Here is a 24,018-nt window from a genome sequence, read left to right as displayed (position 1 = left end):
TGGAGCTTCACCAATAGCAACCCGGGGTTCCCTCAAGTTGAGCCCTTGGTTACCCGGGCCGCCTGGTCTTAGGTGGCTTTCGCAGGGTCTCTGAGAGAGGAAGCACAGGGGCGTGCCCACCATGAACAAGGGTGTGCGGTTGATGTTCAGGCAAGAATGTCCAGAGGTCACAGAAGGCCACAAGAGAGTGTCCGCGTGGATAGCGAGGATCAAGGCCAGTGTATCAGTCCAGAATGGTCAGCCGAAGCAGGGATCAATGCCTAGTCAATCTGGGAGTAGTCAGGTCAGGCAGAGGTCACTTTCCAGGCAGCGGTCATACGGAGTCAGTAGACTGGCAGAGGTCAGGTTCGAGGTAGTGATCAGGTGTAGTCAGTGAAACAGGCAGAGGTCAAGATCTGGGCAGCAATCAGACGAGGTCAGGAGCAAGCAAAGGTTAGTACCGTGAGATCAGTCTGAAGGGTACTACCAGGAATGGAGAGACAAAGGAGCAGGAGACACTGGAACAGGAGACATTGGAACAAGAGGCACTGGAGCAGGAGACACTGGAACAAGAGACACTGGAACAGGTGACACTGGAACAGGAGACACTTAAACAGGCAAACTAGACAACACTGGAGTGTACGACCCGATTGCCAAGGCAGAGATCAGGGGTTTGAGCCCTGCCTTATATATGTAGAGTCTGTGATGTCATCATGATGCGTCTCTCGGGGTTTTCCTGCGCTTGGCCCTTTAAAGGGCTGCAAGCTGGCCGCGCGCTCACCTAGGGGCGGGGCCGAGGAAGCCGAGGATGCAGAGCCTGATAGGAGCTCCGCTGTGAGGCCTGCGTCGGAGACTGAGAGCGGGTGAGCCGTGGATGCCGCGAACTGGCTGTGCTTGCAGGCCTGGAGCTCATGGATAGGAGAGCGAGGTGAGCAGGTCCGGCGGACATGGTCGGGACACGCAACAGTACCCCCCCCCCCCCTTCTAGGCCTCACCCTTACTGGCCTGGGCTTGTCCATTTGCTTGAGGGTGATAGGCCGATGTCAAATTCAAGGTAATGTCAAATGTTTTTCAAAGTGACTGCCAATATTTGGCGGCAAATTGCGGCCCTCCGTCGGAAACAATCTCTTTAGATAATCCATGTAGGCGGAACACATTATTTACGAAATGTTTTGCCAGTTCAGGAGCCGAGGGAAGACTGGGTAGTGGAATAAAATGTGTCATCTTTGAAAATCAGTCGATAATAACCCAAATGACCATGTTGCCCTTTGACGGAGGTAGCTCAATGATGAAGTCAGTAGAGATGTTTGACCAGGGTTCGGTGGGAGCTGGAAGAGATTGGAGGAGTCCCCACGGACGGCCAGTTGAGGGTTTTTGCTGTGCACAGATGGGAGAAGAGTCCACATAACTACAGGAGTCTTTAACCATGCTAGGCCACCAGTAATGTCTTCTTAACATCTCGAAGGTCCGAGCCCGGCCAGGATGGCCAGCCAGCTTTGAGTCGTGGGCCCAGCGGTGGATGTGCTCCCAGAGTCGGCGTGGAACCACCGTCTTCCCAGCTAGTACCGTGTTGGTCACTGCGAGGGATATGCATGCTGGGTCTATGATGTGTCTAGGAGTCTCGGGCATATCGTGTGGCTCAAGGGAGCGAGAGAGAGGATCTGCTCGGGTATGCATCGCTGCTGGGCAGTAGCAGAGTTCAAAGTGGAAACTTTAGAGCCTGTCTAGGATTAAAGAACTGGGCTTCCTTTAAGTGTTCGAGGTTCTTGTGCTCTGTAAAGATCTGCACTCCTTCTAACCAGGGGCGCCATTCTTGAAGCGCCAATTTCACAGCCAGGAGTTCATGATCCCCACCGTTGGAAACAAGATATGCCATACTTGATCAGACCTAGGGTCGATCAAGCCCAGTATCATATGTTCTTATGAGATAGATTTGCATGCACTCCCTCCATTATATTGATTATTGATTTTAAAATTCCCAAAGAGATATTGGCAGAATATTGCTATGGTGTGAATTGCCATGTAAGATTTATTTTTAACTTGCAACTTTCTGAGCCTGTGCTATTAGGGATGTGAATCGTGTGATCGATCATCTTAACAATCGATTTTGGCTGGGGGGGGAAGGAAATCTGATCGTCATGTTTGGTTTTTTTAAAAAATCGTTAAAAATCGTAAATCGGGGGAGGGCGGGAAAACCGGCACACCAAAACAACTGTAAAACCCACCCAACCCTTTAAAACAAATCCCCCACCCTCCCGAACCCCCCCAAAATGTTTTAAATTACCTGGGGTCCAGTGGGGGGGTCCCGGTGTGATCTCCCGCGATCTCCCGCTCTCGGGCCACGGCTGCATTAATAGAAATGGCGCCGGTGGCCCTTTGCCCTTACCATATGACAGGGCAAAGGTAGCGCCGGCGCCATTTTGGTTTCTGACACCCGACGTCACGAGTGCAGGAGATCGCTCCCGGACCCCCGCTGGATCCCCAGGGACTTTTGGCCAGCTTGGGGGGGCCCTTCTGACCCCCACAAGACTTGCCAAAACTCCAGCGGGGGTCCGGGAGCGACCTCCTGCACTCGCGCCGTATTGCCAATCGTCAAAATGGCACCGGCTACCTTTGCCCTCACTATGGGCCTTATTTTCCAATATCGATTCTTTCAGGGTTTTATCGCAGTGCACGAGAGAGAGAGAGAGAGAGAGAGAGAGAGAGAGAGAGAGAGAGAGAGAGAGAGAGAGAGAGAGAGAGAGAGAGAGAGAGAGAGAGAGAGAGAGAGAGAGAGAGAGAGAGACTTACTATAGTGCCTATGCCCTACATAGGTATTTGAATCCCTATGGGAGGGCTACCTACTAACTCAGGGTGGGGATTAGGTATGAGTGTCGGGGGTTGGGGGCCACTTTTGCATTCCACATGAGACCTACTGACAGAACAGTGGTCTCTAGTGCAGATTTGCTGGCCATCGGAGTGAGGACGCTCACTCCAAGCGGAGATTTGGCCAACATTTTCTCCACCTAGCATGTTGTTGCCCAGGTAGAGTGTCCATCAAGCTAGGTGGAGAGAACGTTGCCCAAACCACTTCTTGGTGTGAGCGTCCTCACTCCGACAGCCAGCAAATCTGCACTAGAGACCACTGTTCTGTCAGTAGGTCTCATGTGGAATGCAAAAGTGGCCCCTAACCCCCGACACTCATACCTAATCCCCACCCTGAGTTAGTAGGTAGCCCTCCCATAGGGATTCAAATACCTATGTAGGGCATAGGCACTATAGTAAGTCTCTCTCTCTCTCTCTCTCTCTCTCTCTCTCTCTCTCTCTCTCTCTCTCTCTCTCTCTCTCTCTCTCTCTCTCTCTCTCTCTCTCTCTCTCTGGAACTACCGTGGATGGTGATAATCCTTTTCTGGCCCGTAGCGCAGTCCATAACGCGAAGTTGTAGTTAACATCCGCGATAGCAGCCGCGCTACCACTGCGGTTGTTTCGCCGCACACGATACACAGGTTCCTGCTTTACATATGCTCCGCCCCAACTCCGCCCCCTGAATACCAAATGACTAATTTGCAATCGCGTTAACAGCTGTTAACGCGATTCGCGAATGTATCGCACGCGGTAAAGTGCTTTGAAAATGAGGCCCTATGTTGGCAAACTATCCAACTTGAACACTGAAGCAAAGGCCAGTAAGGCCTTCATAGTCCTCCCCTATTTAATTTCCCTGCTTTTCGCCCAAGTTATACAGACCCAATTCTCTATACTTGCTTCACCCATTTTATGTTTATCCAGGTTATTTCTACCCTGTTCATTGTAAAACAAGACTTTGTCTCTGTTATTTTTTGCTGGTTGTAATGTAAACCGAAGTGATAATTAATCTTGTTAATTGAACCTCGGTATATAAAAAGTTATAAATAAATAAATAAATAAATTTGTTATGCCCTATCCTTAAATTTGTCCGTAAGTGGTGTCTGTGAGGTAAGATAATTATGCGCCATGATCACACAAAATGCAAGGGCCCTATTAACTGAGAAATAAGCCAGCAGAGGTAAAAAGGAGTCAAAAATGGAAATGGCATTTCATGTAGGCAGAGGCTCCCTTCTGTTTCCTCTTTCCGTCATTGCTTTAGTATCCCACTTTCCACGCTACCTCTACTTCCACCTTTGAAGTTGAAACGTATTATGAAAGTCCGTCAGCCACACTGGCAAATGCCTGGGTCTGGCACGTCTTCATCCCACCTTCATTTCCCTTCTACCATTGCCATGCGGTTCAACTCCCTCTAGTATCACTGCCAATCTTCCATCACTGACCACTGCCATGATCTCCTTATTGTGTCAGTCCAATACTACTGGCATCATCCCCACCATTTCTCTTAATACTATGATAAATACATTATTCTTTGCTCCCCTCTCCTGCTCTGTCCTGTTGGCATGGCTCACTCGCCCTCCCCTTGCCTGGCTTTCTCAGGGCTCTCTGTAAATTGCGCACTTGTTGCTGTGATCCTGAACAGAAATGCTGAAAATTCCCCTGTTACCGAGGAGCTGGCTTTTACTGTACTCTTTTTCCTTTTCAGTGCCTGACTTCTTGAGGCAACAAACTGTACTTTCATTCTTGCCATTCCTTCTGCTGCTATGATTCTCCAGTTTTCGTTATATTCTTTTCCCCTTTTCCTTCCCCCCATTCTCGATGTCCAATCAATTAGTAGCTGCATTTCTGCGCACTAAACTGGCACAAGTCACTGCTTTATCTGGTGATGCTCCTTACTCACACTTGTATATAAGTTACTATTTTTGTATATAGTTACTTTCAATCCTTTTTGCTACACCACAGCAAGAAATTAGTTGCTTTCTCTGCACTACATTTCCACTCTGCAGGTTTCTGTTGTATTATCTGCTTCCCCTAACCCCCTCCCTGTTCATTGTATTTTTCCATCTTTTAGTTACAATGTAAACCGGTATGATGTTTGTAAACTAATGTCGGTATATAAAAATTCCAAATTAATTAATTAATTAATTAATTAATGCATTGACTAGCATGTTCTGGCACAATTTGCAAGTATTTAACTTGCAAATACCACACCCAACATTAGAATGAGCATTAACGCTATGATTTTAACCCAGTTCGAGAAATAGTCCATTCCCCTTGTCTCTCTACCCCTTCTGCCATTTCTGTCCCTGGCTTCTTTTCATTAATATCTTCCTCATGCAAGGTTAGGAACCAAAGTGCTGTCATCTTTCTTACTGTCCCTTCTTCCCCCACCTCTTGCTGCAGGAGGAGGTCTACCAGTGATTACAGAGGGACAGTGAATACCTATGACTAGAAAAAGTGATAGGTGGAGGAAGGGATCTAACAACTAGGGATGTGCAGCAGGGACAGATTCGTCCGATTCGGTATTCGTATTCGTCGGGACTCAAATCTGTTGCATCCGTTTTCGGGGGACCCCGATTCGTCCATTAGTTACATATGGTATTTGTTTCCCATTAAAGTAGAAAAAACCCCATCCCAACCCTTTAAATTTAATTAACTACAACCCCCCACTGGTGCCATTGGTCGGCCCCTGTCACATGGTAGGAGCAATGGATGGCTGGCGCCATCTTGTGCTCCTACCATGTGACAGGAGCCGACCAATGGCACCGGTAGCCCCTGTGACATAGTAAGGGCAAAGGCTATCGGCGCCATTTTGAATACTGGAAGCCGACAGCCCGAGTGCAGGAGATCACTCCAGGACCCCCGCTAGACCACCAGGGACTTTTGGCAAGTCTTGGGGGGGTCAGGAGGGTGGGGGTTTTATTCGTTAATGATACATTGCATTCATGGGGGTTCGCCATACGTTTCAGAACCCACGAATGCAACGAATAGGGACCTATATGTTGCAGATTGTGCATTCGTTCAAAACAAATGCACATCCCTACTAACAACTGCCCCATTAAAACATTGTCTTGCCAACCTTTTAGCACAAGGGTTTTCAACCCAGTCCTCAGGACACACCTAACCAGTCAGGTCTGCAGAAGATCCATAATGAATATGCATGAGGTATATTTGCATGCACTGCCTCCATTTAATGCAAATCCATCTCATGCATATTCATTGTGGATATCCTGAAAACCAGACTGGCTAGGTGTGTCCACAGGACTTTTTTTTTTTTTTTTAGCTTTTATTTATTTTTTATATTCTGCTTTTCAGGCACTTCAAAGCAGATTACATTCAAGTACTGTACGTACTGGGTAGTAATGGGTTTGAGAGCCCCTGTTTTAGCAGACAACAAAAGGCTAACAGGTTACACCTCACAGAGCCAAATATACTAAAGTTTTATCCCTATTTTTTTGTGCCTGTGCTGAAAAATGCTTAATATATCTGGCCCTATATAACATGTAAAGGACATGATGAAAAATTTGGCCCATCAGTGTTTGAAAGCTAGCCAGACTGCCCACAGGTCAAACCCCATGAACAATAAGGAACAGTTTAATCTTGGAATCTTCAGAGTTCAGTACAAAGCTTCCATTCAATATCCAAAACATTTCAATAATTAAAAAGAGGAATGATTGTCCTAGGAAGGCAAAGAACCTGTAAAATGAATTGATGCAGGTAGAGCAGGTATAAATTTAAGCTCTAGAAATGTTCGTTTCCAGCTCCAAGGCAAAGTCATCTCTTTATTGTGAGTCTCAGTTTATTTAAAAAAAAAGGGCTACATTATTGACTTTGTCATGTGGGCTCTCACTTGAAGCTCCCTTTGCTATGGTAAGGGCTGCAGGCTATGTGTGCACAGGGTACTCCTAGTTTATTTAAATAATAATCCCATTTGTGTCTGTATATTCAAGGTGATAAATGATTGCTGCCTGCCGATGGCTCAGCACGTTATTTGGAACCATTCATCACTGCGTTTACTCCCCAGCAAGGGAGATTATTGCAATTTTACTCCATTTGTAAAATTAAATTAAAAATTATTAACTTGTCCAGTGTGTGACTTTTTGTGCTTGTATTTACATTACCGAATTGTTTCAGATTTGAAATGTCCCTTCCAACTTTATCGTCTCAAATGTAGCCGGAGTTTTTTCAGCCATGCAAAACATTTTATAAATTCACCTATGGCATTTTGAATATGTTTAACATTTGGTGTTCTGTCTCTTTATTTCCTTTTTCCATCATAAGCACATCAAAAATACTCAAATATAAAAAAGCTTTTTGGGGTTCTCCGTATCCAAATAAAATCAGTTGCTTAAGCACTGAAGCATGGCAATAATTAGAGCAGGTCAACTGCAGAATTAGGAAATTAGGCTTTCTTTGTTTTGTTACCTTCAAGAGCCCAGACGTAACCTTCCTTTCCTTACTTTGGCGTGCCAAATTGCCAGTACTACAGACTGTGCATTTTCTTAATTCACCATAGCAGTACCACCTTCCTTAATTCACCATAGCAGGACCACCTTCCAGGTTGAAGTCGGCAGTTTATTTCCCATGCTTAGTCTGGGACCGATCTCATGGCTGAGACTGCCAGTTGGGATGGCAATTCAGAAGTGGTTTCGGCCGGCTGCTGAGATTTGCCCATTTCCAGCGATGTGTACGTGTAGCTGCTGGGGGACTGGACTAAGGGCGCGAGCTCATTTTCCACACGCCAACCAAGGGCAATCCGACGGTGAGCACGTCACTAGTATGGCAGAAGAACAGTCTGTAGCACAACAACTTTCAGTGAAAACTGAGCGGGAGGCCCGTGAATGATGAGCAGGCAGAGGGTGAAACATTCATAAATTGTTTCCACTGGGGTAAGAAGCATGAAAGGGTAAATTTTCAAAGGCTTAGACGAACTCTACTTCGGCAAAAGCAGGGCTTCCCTGGATAGAAAGGTAAGTGAATTTTCAGCTTCCCGAAAGTACGAGCTGTGTACTTTCTCAACCTGTGTTTTTAGCTGCAATAAAAAGAGGCATTCTTGGAATGTTACTTGGTTAGGGGAGAAAACTATGCATGTACATGAAAGTTTCAAAAATGTACATATGCGCTTATGTAAAATATATACCCTCATGTGCACATTTTTTTTATCTGCTTAATAACCTGATCTTCAAACAAAAAGTAGGTAGGTAGTTTTTACTTTGTATTTGAATATGAGGTCAGTTTGTGTGAGCTGGAAAGTCACATTTGCATTGCCTGTTCATTGAAAACCTACCCTATAGTGTCCAATATCGCTGGAGTGGGTGTGGACATGAATTGATACTATAATCCCAAACATACTGCAGTAAGGAAATGGAAGCCATATCTGGACCCATTGAATTGGCTGGTCATGCTGTGTCATAGCAACGTCTTCACCGCCTGATTTTCACTTCAGGGGGTGTGCAGCATGCTCTGTCATATAGTAATGCCATTTGGGTCCAGTATCTGCTGTATCTGGTACCGTCTGAGTATAAGTACACTGTAGCAAAGATGACCATACCACCAACCATCTGCCTATAGAAATGTTGTTCCTCTGTAAAAATTTAAAATACGTATTACAGCCCCTCTAAAACTCATGCTATTTTTAAGACAGCTGAAGGAATACTTTGGACCAGATGTACTAATCATTTTCCCTATAGACATAAAATGAGAGAACATTTAGCCCAATATATAAATTAGTTGCAGGATCTCCTCAGTAAATTTGCCACTATGCCACTATGCCATAATACAGATGAAGTAAATAACTAGGCAGGCTGGATGGTTCTATTGGTCTTTTTTTCTGCCGTCATTTACCATATTACTGTGTTATTTTGAAATCATGCTTAAATAAACAGAGGATAATAGAAACATTGTCTCTATGGAACCCACCAAATTTAACTATGTGGAATTTATAATTAGCAGTAAGGATCAGGGTTGGGTTAGAGTCTAAAGACTACTGGATCATGATTGGTGGTTGGAAGATATAATACCAAGACTTTGCTTAGTTTGTGACTTTTTGTGTAAACCTGGCAGATCAAATTCCCTGACAGTTAAACCCCCTTCGATCGGCACCCAATTTCTGTTCGAGTTGGGAATCAATCCTCACTAGCAATATTATTCAAAATCCCCACCACTCTAATATACACCGATTAGCGACGCAACCATTACATGACCTTCATACTAGGCATCATTGTGCGGCAACACATGGCTTATTTCACTCTGCCTTATTTATAATCATTGGTCAGTCCTTAATTTTTTCATATTTTTTGTGCTTGAAAAATAAAGTGCTCCGTGAATTTAAAACTGTTTCATCAAACGTTAACTTTTCCAAATTCTCCAATAAGCATGATAGAATTACTTAGCTTGTCAATCTTTTTTAGAATTTGTAGTCCGAAGTTCTTCACATCCGAAGGTTTTTAGCAATGTGTCATATCTTCACATTGCTATACTGTGTCCGTGCCCGACACTGTACAATGTTTCGGACGTTGTCGTCCTTCCTCAAGGGCGATATTTCAATTTTCCAGCATGGCTCTCAGCGTTTTTTTGACCTTCCAAAAAAACGCTGAGAGCCATGCTGGAAAATTGAAATATCGCCCTTGTGGAAGGACGACAACGTCCGAAAAATTGTACAGTGTCGGGCACGGACACAGTATAGCAATGTGAAGATATGACACATTGCTAAAAACCTTCGGATGTGAAGAACTTCGGACTACAAATTCTAAAAAAGATTGACAAGCTAAGTAATTCTATCATGCTTATTGGAGAATTTGGAAAAGTTAACGTTTGATGAAACAGTTTTAAATTCACGGAGCACTTTATTTTTCAAGCACAAAAAATATGAAAAAATTAAGGACTGACCAATGATTATAAATAAGGCAGAGTGAAATAAGCCATGTGTTGCCGCACAATGATGCCTAGTATGAAGGTCATGTAATGGTTGCGTCGCTAATCGGTGTATATTAGAGTGGTGGGGATTTTGAATAATATTGCTAGATCAAATTCCCTACCAGAGCTTCTGGGACCCAACTGAAAACAAGGCATTTGTCATAATCTAACTTTCGCATATATATGAAATTGTTCTAGTTTATTTCTTTTTAAATATCCTCATTTCTTATTTTATTTATTTATATTCAGCCTTTCAGTTATTTCAAAGTGGATTACATTCAGGTGCTTTATATATTAACCCCTGCCCTCCAATTCTCCTTGTTGACAGGAGCTGGCATGGGAGATCATGGGTCATTAGTGCACCTATGCTTTCAGATTCTTTCCGCACAGTGGTAAAAGACACATTTTTCAAGTAAGCAGGATCTCAAAAATAAATAAATAAGGGAAGCCAACCAATTTGGCAATGCAATAATAATGGGAGAGTTCAATTATCCCAATATTGACTGCGTAAAGGTAATATCAGGATATGCTAGAGAGGTAAAGTTCCTGGATGGAATAAATGACTGCTTCATGGAGCAATTGGTTCAGGAACTGACTAGAGAGGGAGCTATTTTAGATCTAAGTCTTAGTGGAACGTAGGATTTGGTGAGAGAGGTAACGGTTATGGGGCCACTGGGCAATAGTGATCATAACATGATCCAATCTGAATTAATGACGGGGAGGGGAACAATAAGTAAATCTTAGCTCTAACACTAAATTTTCAAAAGGGAGATTTTGATAAAATGAGGAAGATAGAAAAAACTGAAAGATGCAACTACAAAGGTTAAAAGTGTACAACAGGTTGGATATTGTTTAAAAATACCATCTTAGAAGCTCAGTCCAGATGTATTCCACACATTAAGAAAGGTGGAAGGAAGGCCAAATACCTGCCAGCTTGCTTAAAAGATGAAGTGAAAGAGGCTATTTTAGCTAAAAAAAAACTTCCTTCAAAAATTGGAAGAAGGATCTACCTGAAGAAAATAGGAAAAAGCATAAGCATTGGCAAGTTAAATGTAAAACACTGAAAAGACAGGTTAAGAGAGAATTTGAAAAGAAGTTGGCCGTAGAGGCAAAATCTCATAATAAAACCTTTTAAAATATTTCCAAAGCAAGAAGCCTGCGAGGGAGTCAGTTGGGCAGTTAAATGATCAGGGATTAAAAGGGCATTTAAGGAAGATAAAGCCATCATGGAAAAACTTAATGAATTTTTGCTTACGTGTTTACTACTGAAGATTTTGGGGAGATACCTGTTCTGCAGATGGTTTTTAAGGATGATGATTCAGATGAACGGAACCAAATCACAGTGAATCTGGAAAATGTAATAGGCCAGATTGACAATCTGAAGAGTAGCAAATCTCCCAGACCAGATGGTATACACCCCAAGGTTCTGAAAGAACTAAAAAATGAAATTTCAGATCTATTACTAGTAATTGTCCATTCTATCTGAAGACTAGAAGGTAGGCCAATGTAACCCCGAAATTTAATAAAGGCTTGAGGAATGATGCAGGAAACTATTGACCTGTGATCCTGACTTTAGTGCTGGGAAAAATCATAGAAACTATTCTAAAAATCAAAATCACATAATATTTAGATAGACATGGTTTAATGGGACACAGCCAGCATGGATTTACCCAAGGGAAGTCTTGACTCACAAATCTGCTACATTTATTTGAAAGGATTAATACATATGTGGATAAAGATGAGCTGGTAGTTGCGGTGCATTTGGATTTTCAGAAAGTGTTTGAGAAAGTCCCCCATGAGATGCTTCTAAGAAAATGAAAAAGTCATGAGATAGGAGGCGATGTACTTTTCTCAGTGGAGATAGGAAAACATTGGAGTGCCTCAGGGAACGATGAGTGAGGTGATCAAATTTGCAGATGACAAAAAATTGCCCAGTCAATACAGAAAAATAAGGTTCCAAAAATTACAGTCTCAGTCAACAGCAATTCTGAACATCCTTGGCAGTAGGTACTAGGTATTAGGAAAGCCCTCCCTGATGCAGATCCTGGAATGCAGTAGTTTAGAGTAGATGTTCCTCTTTAAACAAAAGACAAAGATGAGCCAATGAATGACAATTCCTCAGACAGCAACTCTAAGGGACTCTTCCTTGCAAGATGCATTCCCTCTCATTCCCCAAAAAGATAAATCCTCTCTGTAATCACTCCTGAAGAAATCCTTTTTCAGACAGATAAGAAGCTAGGAATTATCTTCCCACTTCCTTTTAGATCTCTTCACTGGTTCCTTAGCACAGACATATAAATCCACCCTTTAATCCCAAGTCATGACTTCCCTGGTCCTGAAGGCCTGACCCCTATCCCCCTCCACCAAACGTGAGCCTCAGACACCTTCTCAGGACAAGACACAGAGCAGACACACCTCTCCCCTTGGAGAGACCACTCTCGCCAGTAACTCTCTTGAGAGATAACCAACAAAGAACAACCCTGAACCACGAGGGCATAAGAGATTTGTTAAATTACTGTCATCTCCTACTGAAAAGTCCCTCACACTCAGGGTCTGATGATTCTCTGAGGCCTCTTAATAAGGGACAGTTTTGTGACTCCCTTACACACACACACAACCCTAAATATTTTGAAAAATGTAATCCCTGCCCAAGCTTCTACCTGGGCACAGGGAGGTCATGGGCAAACACAGGATCCATGACTCCAGGGGTGGTTCTTCTGCCACAGGGGTAAAAGAATCAGTCTTTCAAGGCCCTAAGGGGTTTTTCCTTTTCTGGAGCTCTTTTGCAAACAATCTAGCCAGGATCAAAATACCACACTTCATACAGTAGCTATTGTTCAAAACTAAATAATCCTTTACTGATCAATGATTTCAAGAAAACAAAAGTCCATCACTAATACACTACAGTTTAGTGCAAGGGTGAGCAAGCTTGGGGGCGGGCCCCCATGGGGGGCGTCAATGACTCTAAAGAGAGGCACACTGACTGCCCAATCAGGGCAGAAAAAGTGGCTATGCTGTCAAGTCTCAGTGCTGTGTGTGTGTGTGTATGTGTATGTATATATGTGTGTGTGTATATATATATGTATATGTACAATAACCCATCTTGGAGAGACCCCCAACCAGTTGCATGAATGTAAGGGGGGTTGCAGCTCAAATGTTTTCTCACCCCTGGTTTAGTGCATCATTACGTACAGAAAAAAATAAACTAAGTCCAGAAGCATTTAAAAAAAAAAAAAAAATCTCACAGTAGCACATGCTGCACACCCTGGGCAAGTATGCTCTATGGGTTAAGAACCCTCTCCTTCCCAGGCACTTCCAGTGGTACCTGCTTCCTTGGGTGCTAGTCTCCTCCTTTCTCTCTCCACTTCTCTCAAAATCTTAAAAGCAGATAAGTCTCTCTGATTCATTTTTTTTTCAGTAAGTAATTCTAAGGGCCTTTCCTGGTTCGGCAGTTTTCTCTCTGACTCCAGCCCAGTACTGTCCTCTGTCTTCAACCTCTGCAGAAATTTCCATAGTACAGAATAAGAAGTATGGAGCTTAACTCCCTTTTCTCAGGGACTTCTTAAATCCTCAAGAAAATCTCAGGACTCCCTCTTAAGATCCTAAGACAAGATCTCCCCTCTCCTGAAGGCCTGGGCATCCTGATCTTGGACCTCAGTCACCGCTCCAGGAAAGGAGGCAGGACAGGCAATTCTCTCCCCTTAGAGAGACCATCTTATACCAGCACCTGTCTTATTAATTAATTAATTTATTTATTTAAGGTTTTTATATACCGGCATTCATGATAAAATCACATCATGCTGGTTTACATTAAAACAGTGGTGCATAGACAGAAAAAACAAACTGGAACTGTAGTGCGGAAGAAAACAGGGTTTTTTGTAACTGCTTAGCCAGTGAAACCCCTAAAGAACAACTTCTCCACTTGGAAGGAGAGACCTAAAGAACCTCTCATAGCCAGGAAGCCACCCCAAAGAACATTGTACCCCGAGGGCACAGGAGTTTTGCTAAAGTGCTGACTCCTCCTCTGCCATCACTCACTGCACAGTACATACAGGGTCCATTGAAACCACTGGCGCTACACTAGTAAAGGGCAAATTTGGGATCCTCTTATAGAAACAGCTCTGTTTCTCAGGTGGAGACTTTCCACGTACCTGTCTGAATTAGCAATATTAAAAATGGCTGTATGTGTATATATTTTAATTAATTGTATTTATTCATTTATTTCTTTCAGTGAAATGCCAACGAATTCCTCTTTTACTTGGGAGGAAAAATGCTCACCGAAGAGAGCTGGAATGCGAAAGTTGATTGCGAGCCTGGACTGTGATGCCTTACGGCATGTTTACGGCGAATTGGACCTAGAAATTCTGAGCGAACAGTCCACATAAAACCTTGATTTCTATATACAATGGTTATTATTTTCATGCTTGCTCATACATTGAACATTTTAAAGATTTGTTTTCAACCCACCAAGTTCACCCAAGAGGAGCTTGGCATGGGGTTAATATGATACTAAATAATAAAATCTGGTAAAATATAATTACAGGTCTATACCACTTATCCAGTTGAAAGGTATGTAGTCCTCCCCTCCTGTGCTCTTATTGTTTAGGAGGGCTGCAAGGTACAGGTCAGTTCCCATGCAAGTGGGAGAAAGCAAAGTTTCTTACCTGTAACAAGTATTCTCCTAGGACAGCAGAATGGTAGTCCTCACACATGGGTGACATCATCGGATGGAACCCAGCACAGAAAACGTATGTCAAAGTTTCTAGAAACTTTTACTGGTACACTGAGCATGCCCAGCATGCCACTATCCACTCAACCACGCAGGGTCCCTCATCAATCTCGTAACAGAATTACGAAAAAATAAAACAACAAACATAGGAGAAACCCAGCTTTGCAGGGTGGTGGGCAGGTTTCGTGAGGACTAATATCCTGCTGTCCTAGGAGAACACCTGTTACAGGTAAACAACTTTGCTTTCTCCTAGGACAAGCAGGATGATAGTCCTTACACATGGGTGAATGGATAGCTACAGGCTGTCCCCGAACAACAGGTATGATCAACATGCACCTAACCAGGTGCCAACGGATATAGCAACATAGGTGCTGTTGGTAGCAGAGGGAGACAGCCTGAACCCAAAAAAGACAGACTGGCCAAATTGCTATCCCTGTCGGCTATCCCTGTCCAAGCAGTAATGGGCAGCGAAAGTGTGGTGTGAACTCAACATTGCAGCCTTGCAGATTTCAGCTATGGGAACCGCATGCAAGTGGGCTACTGAAGCCACCATGGCTCTGACCAAGTGAGCCTTGACATGGCCTCCAAGCTGAAGACCCGCCTGCGCATAGCAGAAAGATATACAATCCGCCAGCCAGTTTGACAGCATTTGCTTGGTAACTCCCAACCTATTCTTTTCGAATGAGATGAAGAGCTGCGTGGACTGCCTGTGGCCTGCTATCCATTCAAGAAGGCCCTCTTCCAATTCAAGCTGTGTAGAGCCTGTTCGCCCTGGTACAGGTGAGGCCTGGGAAAAAAAGGTGGGCAGAATGATTGACTGATTAAGATGAAAATCAGTCACCACCTTAGGCAGGAACTTAGGGTGAGTACACAATACCACCCTATCATGAAAGAATTTCGTATAGGGCACCAACGCCTGAAGCTCACTGACTCTGCGTGCTGAAGTGACCACAATCAAGAAGATAATCTTCCAGGTCAGGTACTTCATATCTCAGGAGCGCAGTGGCTCAAAAGGATTTCGCATGAGCCGAGCCAACACCACGTTGAGATACTAGGACACAACAGGAGGCCACAGGGGAGGCTTCAGCTGAAGCAAACCCCACACAAACCATCCCACTATGGGCTGCACAGAGACAGGTGAACCGTCAACACCCTGGTGGTAAGCCCAATGGCGCTCAGGTGTATTCTGAGTTGGTTTTTAAACCAGCGTCCGAAAGGTGCAACAAGTAGTCAAGCAACTTCGGAATGGAGCAGAAGAATGGATCCAAACCGTGGCCCTCACACCAGATGAAAAATCTCTTCCACGTCAGGCTATAAGACTTCCTGGTGAAAGGCTTCCTGGAAGGTAACAGGACCCGAGACACATTGTCAGAGAGGTCAAGGGGCTGCAGAACTAGTCATTCAACATCCAGGCCATCAGAGGCAATGCCCTGAGGTTTGGTTGGTGCAGCCTGCCCTGATCCTGTGTAATCAAGTTGGGGGAGATCCCCAGACTGATCGGCTCTCTGAGAGAGAGAAACCTACAGGAGTGGGAATCAGACTTGCCTTGGCCAATGAGAGGCAATAAGAATCATGATCCCCCTGTCCTGCCAGAGTTTCAGAAGAGCCTTCATCACCAGGGGAAGTGCAGGTTATGCATACAGAAGGCCCTTGCCTCAATGGCGGGCAAAGGCATCTGAATCTGTTTGCCATCTCCTCTTTACAGGGAGTTGAAATGATTCACTTTGCTGTTGCAGGGGGAGGCGAAGAGGTCCACATCCGGGATCCCCCAGAGATGGAAGTCGCAATCTGCCACTGCTTGGTCCAGGGACCACTCGTGGGGATGGAATGCTTGACTCAGCCAGTCTACCACCACATTCTCTGACCCGGCCAGGTACATGGCTCGGAGCAGAATGCCCTGGGAATGCGCCCATGACCAAATTTGAACAGCCTCCTGACTCAGGAGGAACAACCCCATGCCTCCCTGCTTGTTGATATTCCACATGGCTACCTGTTTGTTGGTCTGAATCAGGACCGCCTTGCGGTCTGAGATGCACACTCACCACTGCCAGACAAAAGCAAAGCCAAACGGTAACACCCTGTACTGGAAGTGCCTCTCGCCACGAGGAACCACAGATACTTTCTGAGACTGGGGAAGATCTCGATGTGAATATATGTGTCTTTGAGATCTAGGGAGCAAAGCCAGTCTCCTGTTTGCAGGAGGGGAATCAGAGTGCCCAGTAAGACTATCTTGAACTTTGTTTTTGGAGAAATGTGTTCAAGACTCTCAGATCCAAAATGGTGCGGAGTCGCTCTGTTCTCTTTGGAATCAGGAAATAGCAGAAGTAGAATCCCCACCCTTGCTGCCGCACCTGTATGGGCTAGACTGCTCTGGCCATTACAAGGGCGGAGAACTCTGTCAAGAGAATCTCCTGATGGGAGGACTGACCCCAAGATGGGCGCAGAGGAGAGTACGTGGGGACATCCCAGAGGGGTAGCCAGTACCCTCGAGGAATGATGGATTGGACCCACTGGTCCGAGATAACGTGTGGCTAGCGGTCTGCAAAGTACCGCAGCCAACCTCTGACTGGAAGGTCCGGCATTGAAGGTGTGGTGAATTGGCTTATGCTCCCCCTGCATCCAGTCAAAACCCCGTGGCAGGGCTCTACTGGGTTGCCGGCTGAGGTCTGGGGGTCCGCAGTTGCCTAGAGCGGCCCCAAGAGCTCACGTGTAGAGTTCAAGCATGCGAGGCAGGAGGGTAGCATTTCTTTTGGCAATAGAAGGATCTTCTGGGACCCTGATGTGAAGATCTTCTGGTGGAAGGCAGTGGGTCTGATGTACTAGCCGAGAGATGCTGGAGGGTCTCATGGTGATCGTTCAACTGAGCCACAGCATCCCTCACCTTATCCCCAAACAGGTTCTCACCCATACAGGGCAGGTTTGCAAGCTTTTCCTGGACTTCTGGTCGGAGATCAGAAGCTCGAAGCCACGCCATCCTTCGGGCGCCAGTGCCCACTGCCACTACCCTAGCAGCCATCTCAAACACGTCTTAGGTGGACCGCACCTTGTGTTTGCCACACGCCAGGCCCTGCTGGGTAACTTCCAAAAATGCATCCTGCTGCTATTGGGGAAGGTGCTCAGACAACTCCTGGACCTGCTTCCAAAGGCTCCGAATATACTGGGTCATGTACAGCTGGTAGGAATCAATATGAGCGATTAACATCATGCCCTGGAACATTTTCCTAACCAAGGCATCCAATGCCCTGTGCTCCCGACCTGGAGGCACAGAAGCGTGGGTGCAGGAACACTTGGCCTTCTTGAGGGCTGACTCTACCATGACTGACTGGTGTGGGAGCTGACACCTCTTAAAACCTAAGGCCTGCTGTACCAAATAGACTACAATAGTCTACTATGATTGTCTGGTGTGGGAGCTGACACCTCTTAAAACCTAACTCCTTAAATATATCATGGACAGGAACAGCCACCACCTCCTTCAGGGCATTGACAAATTAGAGGACCTCCAGCATCTTATGTCAGGCATCCTCCTTCAGGAGCTGGAAAGGAATGGCTTCCGCCATGGCCCGGACAAAGCCCGCATCAGCATCAGTAGCATGGGATAGACTTAGTTTTTGGGTACTTGCCAGGTTCTTATGGCCTGGATTGGTCACTGTTGGAAACAGAATGCTGGGCTTGATTGACCCTTGGTCTGACCCAGTATGGCATGTTCTTAGGTCTTCCAGCGAAGACCGGCACCTCTCCTCTTGAGGGGACAGGTCTGAGGGAAGATCATCTGAGCCATCAGAGGAAGACTCAGAGGAATCATCTTCCCACTGGTTATACAGGGCATCCTCCTCACTAAAGTCCTCTGGGGACCCCCATGGTGGGCCCTTGCCCAGACCTGGGTATCAAGGGCATCAAAGGCAACAAGGGCACTGACAGCACCGGGAGAACCAAGGGACCAGGAACCAAACCAGGAAACACTGGACACGGCACTAAGGACCCTGATGATGCCACGGGCTGTGACAGCTCATCCTCAGAGGAATCCACAATGGTAATCACCCCAGACAGAGGAGGCATCAGTGGCCACTGGAGTATCAATGGACCCCCGGGCACTGGTAGCTGCTGCATCGGTAAGACACAGAGGAGGACATTGAGGCACTCCAACAGCAGCACCAGCATCACAGATGCTAGCTCTGGCACCGGTGGAAGTATAATGAATCCAGTGGTTCGATGCCCTGCATGGCTCAGATCACCTGCACTCTGTGGTCCAGCTCTTCCTGAAAATCCACTGAAGAGAAGAGGAAGAGAAGGCATCACTGGATCTCCTATGAAGCCCCGAGGGAGATCGATGCCCAGCACCAGTATCGGTGAGGAACACCTACTACTCCCGGGTTCGATGGAGGTCGATGCTGCCTCACCACAGGGTTGCTTCAGGGCCATCACACAGTCGTTGGTTCCGACCCGAGCCCAGCGCCATTTGACAATGGCGACAAGTGATGATGCTTCTGGGATTTCCCTCGGTGCTCAGCTCGGTCTTTCCCTGGAACTGTGGAAGATGATGATGATCCTGACGTCCTCGAGTGGGACAACACCTATGACAGCCTATCACCGGCACCTCTCTCCTGGGAGGGCCCTGGTGGGGAATGTACATAGGTTTCCCGCAGCCCTTCGGTGTCGATGCCCCCGATGCCTGAGTCGATGGATCAGTTTTTCTGTACCCGAAAAATTTCTCCATCTTGTCCAGATGGGCCCAACGGCCTTTGGGGGTCATTTGATCACAAAGACAACACCCTCAGACTTCTGTGCGATGACCCCAGGCAGAGGATACAGACCTCGTGCGGATCTGTGATAAATATGGTCCACGGGCACTGGAAGCATCAGCAAAAACCGGATGATGCCATAAAAAAGAGCCGGCAAGTGGTTGATGACCGGCAGCCACCGACAAGAAACACTGCCAGGAATCCACCGCAAGGAAAAAAAAACTTACCACGCTTCCCTACTGGGAGGCACCGACTGGGAAGAAGAGGGACTTCAGTGCAGGAAGTTGGTAATCGACCAGGAATTAATGAAAAACTAAGATGAAAAGAGCAGAGCTCCACAACTGCGAAATGAAAGCTCCATGGAAAAAAATGAGACTGAAGAGGGACCCCACGTGGCCGCATGGATAGTGGCATGCTGGGTGTGCTCAGTGTGCCAGTCAAAGTTTCTCTGACAATTCACTTTTCAGTCTAGATGGTGCTTCAGCAATAAATGTTACTAAAATAAAATGTCTTTATTAGTGACAATCTGCCAAAGAGTGCATTTACTTGGAGATGAATCTGGTTCTTCCATTTACTCTGTCACAAGCCACATTCTCTTGGGATTCTCTTGCTTCTGTATTGTAGGATCACCTACTCAACAGGCTCTAAAATACCCCATCCATTCTAGGACACTCCTTGGTACTTGAACTCCAGTGACTGTAGTACTCATTAGCAGGACAAATCTCCTTACTCCTCTCTTTCCTAAGGTTGAGATCGGATGGGTAACAAATATTCCTCCTTCTCCTTTGCTGCACCTCATTGGCGCCGATTCCTTTCCTCCCAAATTGTATACCATTTTTCTGATCACACTGACTGGCCAAAATCAATATGAAAGTCCTTCTCCACAAGCAACACACTTGAGCTAAAAATAAATAAATAAATAAGAATCTATCCATTCTTGAGAAACTCCAGTGGGAAACATGCCTTTTCCTGTCTACAACCTTAGGACACTAGAGAAGAAAAATGGGATTGTAAAACTTCACACTTTTTTTCCCATCCTTAGCTTTCTTAAAATAGGGAGAAAACATACACGCATTTTCCTTTGGGTCTGCAGATAATCCCCCGAGCACCCGACAGCTCCTGTGCTACTTGTGTACTCCATGTAGCCCCCTGCAGCTCACTGCAGGAAAAAGAGAGACAAAAAACTGCTCCTTCCCCCTCACCAGTACCTCACAGGACTCCTTGATCTAGAACACTCTATACCAATGCAGGAACCATCCATTCTGGCAAACTCTGAGAGGGGAGCTCTTGCTAATGGACCATACCATCTCCTTATACTCCACATAAATATGCCCTGTTTAAAAGGGACACATTAAATTAGTGGGCAACCTAAGGGGTCCCTAAAGGTATTGTGAGACTCCACAGACCAGCTCATCTAGTCTAAATGTCCAAATATTTCAAGGCAAGTTTTTCATTTGAATGCAGAAGTAGCTGTGCTTTGTGGAATTTTGTTTGTTTTGTTTTGTGTCTCCTCCTGAGACCAACTTTTTCTAATGTTTTATAAAATTATCTTAGCACCTGCAGCAACAATGCTGCTTGCTAGATCCCTCAGATTTAGCGAGGGAAGGAGGCAGGGCACATAATCAAACTGCATGTATGGCAAACTTTAATCATGGAAGGAAATAAAAAGAAATAGATGCAAACTTCAGATTGATTAAATAATGCTGCTTCATTATGCAATTTATAGTTATTTCTTTTCTAAAGGCTTGGTGAAACTATGCTTTGCTTTTAACCCATTAGGTACCACAACACCTGCAGGCTTCCTTTCACCAGCAAAGCACCACTGAATCATATTAGGCCATATTATCTTTGATGTAAGTGGGATAGCAGGGTTTAAATGTTATAAGGAAAGTGAGATAGACAAACCCTATTTCAGGGACTCTCAAGAAAATTGAAATCAATTTTAGGATTCATTAGATCTAATTGCAAATGAACACTACTGGTAATAGTCTGAGACAAAAAAAATGTTCATGGTCATAAAACAAACTTGTAAATAAAAAATCAAGGCATAGAGTTCAGTTCTCCAACTATGGTTCATTCATACAAAAAAACAAACAAACCTCTATTTGTCCATTCAGTATTCCAGAATAATCCACTTATGGATGAAATTTTAAAAGCGTTGCTCGTGTTAAAAGGCCCATAAAAACGAGTGTATGGGCCATGTGTGAGCAACTTGAATTTTAAAAGCCGTAAATTCCACGTATATATGCGTGTGCATATTAAAAAAAGGAGTGGAGTTAGGGCCCATCATAGGCATTCCAGGTTGGGGCCAAGAGTTATGTGCATAAATCCGTATTTTAAATCTGGTGGCCGCGGCGCGTAGGGTGCTGTTAGCCGCACATGTTTATTTCTGCTCTTCATGAGGTGAAAGTCTGCATAAATCTCTATTTAGGACTAAATTGATGGGTGAGGGATTTGGGTCAACACGGGGGAGTGGAAGGACCAGAGTGGCTAGATGACCTTGAAATAGACTAGGAATACTGGTGGACTGAGTGGTAGTACTGGGAAATGGGAATGTCCCTCATGGCAGCATGTTTTAAAATCAGCCAACAGAGTCCTAAGGAAAATATGCAAAATACATTTACTCGCGTAATCGCTTAAAATTAAGAGCACACTTATGCATAGTAGGCATATTTTAAATCATATGATAACTTTTAAACAGGTGCGCAGGCACCCTTGTGCACAGGTTTGTTGACCTGCATCCACAGATACATCTGTTTTATAACATACGCATGTATATGCACATGTTATAAAATAGGCTGGACCCGTGCATGTGTGCACAATTTTAAATGGATGCACGTATGTGCACCCAAATACCACATCTACCTGTAAGTGGGGGGATTTTACAAGGGACACAAGCCGACGCCATAGCTAGTTTACCCAATTTACCCCGTTAAGGGATAGGACTTCTATAGTTGCCTAGTTTAATAGCCTTCCCTCTCCCCTGTTAGCCCCTACCCTAAAAAACCCCACTGACTATCCTATATTTTTTTTGTTTTAATACTTATACGCCATTCATAGCAGAAGTAAATTTACGTGGCAGGGGACCCCGGTGCACACAAGGATGTGCAAATATTTATGTACACATTTCTTGGCCAGGCCCCGAAATGCCTACGTCCTGCCAAGACCACACCCATGCTCCGTCCCTTTTTAGAAATGTTTCGCTTGTGCACACAGCGAGAGAAATGCGCGTCCATGGGTGGCTTTTAAAATCCACTCTGTGTGAGCCGTCTCGACTTGTGCGCATATCTGCCGGTTTTGGCACACGCAGGGCTTTTAAAATTCACCTTTCTGCATGCAGCTGTGAAAATGATTTTAAATTCCAGCGTATGCATGCATACTCGCCCATACGCACGTGTATATGTGCTCACACGCTTATTTTAAAGTTACTGTCCCTGTGAGCACATAGAAGACATGACAGGAAGAGTATTTCTAGTCTTTGGCTTTCTATCGTTGATATATTCTATTAGCAGAGTACATTTGGACTTGGGATGTTGTTATCTCCCCTCCATGTAGGAGGTAAGAGAAAAAGGAAAACGTTTACATTCAACCCAAGGATCCTAGGAAACCTTGCAAATAAAACCACAATTTATAGGATTCTGAACTTTTTTCCCACAGTAAGTTCTATTTACCTTGATCACAAGATGAAACATGGAATCCAGTAAATTGCCATTTTATTTGCAAGATTTCCATAGGGGTGAATGCATACTGTTCCCTCCTTCTCTTATCTCCTGTATGAAATAGAGATGCACATCAACAAAGCTGACTTTGCCAATCAGATTAGCCAGTTTTGGTCTTTTTCAGTGTATCTGTCTTCTATGTATGAGAGCTGCAACAAGTTTGAACCAGTCATCTCAGCTAACTAGCAGAGTGTTCATTTGCAGGCAGAATGCTGTATGTGGTTCATCTAGGCTACTTTCCTTATATTTTTTATTTACATTTCCTAGGGATGTGCTGTCATTTTAAAATGACATGAAACAACAGCAAAATCAGTTGCATCATTTTGTGTCATCTCCAATCTGAAATGACACAAGAAAAGCCCCAAATTTTAATTCATGTCGTTTGGTCATTTTAGCAATGTGCTAAAACATTGTACTGTGTGCTGTTAGAAAAGCACACGTGTTGTAAAAATAAAACAAAATGGTGGACCCAAGAAAATGAAATGATAGACATGTCATAAATCCGAAATAAAAGAACATGACACGAAACAAAATTGTTTCCATGCACACCCTTAAAGTTTTCCTGTTAAATATTTTTTTAATGGCTGTGTAGGATTGATATATTTTTAGAACCTGAAATTCCATCTACAAGGGTATGGGCTTACAGAGCTCATTGCATTATTCTACTACTAGCCAGCATTTTACATGTGGAAATACTATTTATATTGCCATATTATAATATACAGCAGCTTCTCCCTCCCCACCGAATCCCACAGCATCTCATTTTAAATGTATGTATATTGCTACTGAATGCAAATATGCTTTGTCGCATCCATGGTGTACTAGAAACTTCAAATAAACAAAATGTACTAGACTAACAAAGAAAATAAAGATCAAACTTAGTGACATTTGAGTAGCTTTATTAATTGTCATAGAAACCTCATGCTATGAAAAATAGTTTACTGTTACTTCCCTTGGCAGCATTATTTAGCATTCTCTAATACATGGAAGAAGGGAGGCCACAAATATTTGTTTCATATTGTTCAGTGGAGCTTAGGACATGTTGATCCTTTATTTCTGTGTACCTTCTTAACACTGGCAAGCTCAACTCCAACTG

General features: G+C 44.5%; 1 protein-coding gene across 2 annotated transcripts in view; it reads left to right on the top strand.

The window, feature by feature from the left end:
- The window catches only part of F13A1 (coagulation factor XIII A chain), a 274,594-nt gene extending 250,785 nt beyond the window's left edge, over window positions 1-23,809 (top strand). For both annotated transcript variants that reach the window (XM_029590598.1, XM_029590599.1), the window contains exon 15: window positions 13,967-23,809. In XM_029590598.1, the coding sequence (XP_029446458.1) occupies window positions 13,967-14,120 (154 nt within the window). In that variant the 3' untranslated portion in view covers window positions 14,121-23,809. The remainder of the gene's footprint in view (window positions 1-13,966) is intronic.
- The last annotated feature ends 209 nt before the right edge of the window (window positions 23,810-24,018 follow it).

The sequence above is a fragment of the Rhinatrema bivittatum genome, chromosome 2, assembly GCF_901001135.1.
Source record: "Rhinatrema bivittatum chromosome 2, aRhiBiv1.1, whole genome shotgun sequence".
Lineage (NCBI taxonomy): Eukaryota > Metazoa > Chordata > Amphibia > Gymnophiona > Rhinatrematidae > Rhinatrema > Rhinatrema bivittatum.
Note: the sequence above shows the minus strand (reverse complement) of the source record. Positions and strands in the feature narration are given on the sequence as shown.